The sequence below is a fragment of the Silene latifolia genome, unplaced genomic scaffold (assembly GCF_048544455.1).
Source record: "Silene latifolia isolate original U9 population unplaced genomic scaffold, ASM4854445v1 chrun_scaffold_16, whole genome shotgun sequence".
Classification (NCBI taxonomy): Eukaryota; Viridiplantae; Streptophyta; class Magnoliopsida; order Caryophyllales; family Caryophyllaceae; genus Silene; species Silene latifolia.
Window position 1 is genome coordinate 9,892,069 of NW_027413123.1, and position 1,757 is coordinate 9,893,825.

The 1,757-nt window shown below is 41.0% G+C and overlaps 1 protein-coding gene across 1 annotated transcript; it reads right to left on the bottom strand.

The window, feature by feature from the left end:
• Positions 1–1,105: 1,105 nt before the first annotated feature.
• On the bottom strand, positions 1,106–1,531 carry LOC141637246 (uncharacterized). The gene has a single exon (XM_074446810.1). The coding sequence runs from the start codon at positions 1,529–1,531 to the stop codon at positions 1,106–1,108; it is 426 nt and encodes a 141-aa protein (XP_074302911.1).
• Positions 1,532–1,757: the final 226 nt, after the last annotated feature.

A 1,757-nucleotide genomic window follows, 5' to 3' on the forward strand; every position in this document is an offset into this window, starting at 1 on the left:
TCACCTAATTTGTATTTTAATTCATCCTGATTTCATTCTGCATCCATCGGATGGAAAAAGGATATTCTTCTTGCTTGTTTGATTATGCTGTAAGGACATTTGATAGGATGAAGCAATTCGGGTTTGAGTCGGATTTGTCGGATTTTAATCTGTTACTCGATACATTGTGTAAATCGGGACAGGTTGATAGTGCACAGAAGGTGTTTGATAAAATGAAAAACACAAAATTTACGCCGGATAAGAACTCGTATACTGTACTGTTGGAAGGATGGGGTCAGCAGAAGAATTTGCAGAGGTTGGATGAGGTTTGTAGGGAAATGATGGATCAAGGGTTCGAGCCTGATGTTGTTGCGTATGGGAGTATCATCAATGCGTACTGTAAGGCGAGGAAAGTTGTTAAGGCCGTGGAAATATTTAAGGGGATGAAAGTTAAGGGTATTGAGCCGAGTCCTCATATTTATTGCATTTTGATTAATGGGTTAGGGTCGGAAAAAAGGCTTGATGAAGCTCTGCAATTCTTTGAGATGTCGAGGGCTAATGGTGTTGTGCCCGAAATACCGACCTGCAATGCTGTTGTTGGGTCGTATTGTTGGTCGATGAGGTTTGATGAGGCATTTTGGATGGTAGATGAAATGAGGAGATGTGGTATTGGTCCAAATGCGAGGACTTATGACATTATCTACGAGTATAAGTTGTTATTTGTCTACTTTCATATCGGATTTGGCCATTGTCGTCTATTAGCTCAAAAGGTAGAGCAATGTGTTATTGCACATGGTGTGGGTTCGAGCCCCACATAGACGAACATATATACAGCACTAGTTACACTTTGTAGTAACATTAGTTGTTCTATGTGGTAACAATAATTATCGAACAAAGTGATGCTTTTTTTGGTGAAATGTTAATTTCTTTATTAGATTTTTTAGGACAATTAAGTACAGCACCATTGTTTTACAAGGAAGCACAACCACATCACATGGATGTCAGTCAGCTATAACTCACTACTGCATTCTAATATCAACTTTAGTACACCATTCACTATCTACTCTATGCTTAGTATTCCATAATTTACGATTACCCACGGAACGGATGAGCCGTTGAACCCGCCCTATGATGACTGCGGGTGAGGTAGCACCATTTCCTTCCTGCATTTATTCCTGACCCACCAGACGTGGTAGTACAGAGCCAAGATTGCAGCTATGATCAGCTGCTTCTTCATCAAGGATTTCATTTTAAGCTTCCTGCACCAGTCCAGAGTACCATGCTCAGGTATGTCCACACCCAGCCAGTCCCCTATCCCCTGCAAGCATCTGTTACTGAAAGAGCATAAGAAGAACAGATGTTCACTTGTCTCAATAGCGTTACTACAGATATCACAGTTCCCGTCAATAAGTAGCCCATGCTTGATCAATCTATCCTTAATCAAGAGTCTATCCTTAGCATATAACCAGGCAATGAAATTGTGCTTAGGTAAAGCCAACCTATTCGGACCACATGGTACCAGATCTTCTTCTCGGGGTCTCCCATGAGCCATTGATATCCTATAGCCATAGTATATCTCCCATTATTAGATCCCCAGGTCCCATTCACATACCCCCTTTAATCGATCTTTGACTTTGCAAATTTGTCTCCATGTCCGACTTGAGTTCATAGTAGGTTGGTAGCTATTCCAATCCTGTTGCTTGATATAAACGTGGCTAACCCATTTTATCCATAGATGGTCACCTTACAAAGGCTAACCACCGTGTATATTTAGCAAT

Excerpts from the sequence above, each read along its gene's own strand:
- LOC141637246 (XM_074446810.1), bottom strand. The coding sequence starts at position 1,531 with ATGGCTCATGGGAGACCCCGAGAAGAAGATCTGGTACCATGTGGTCCG.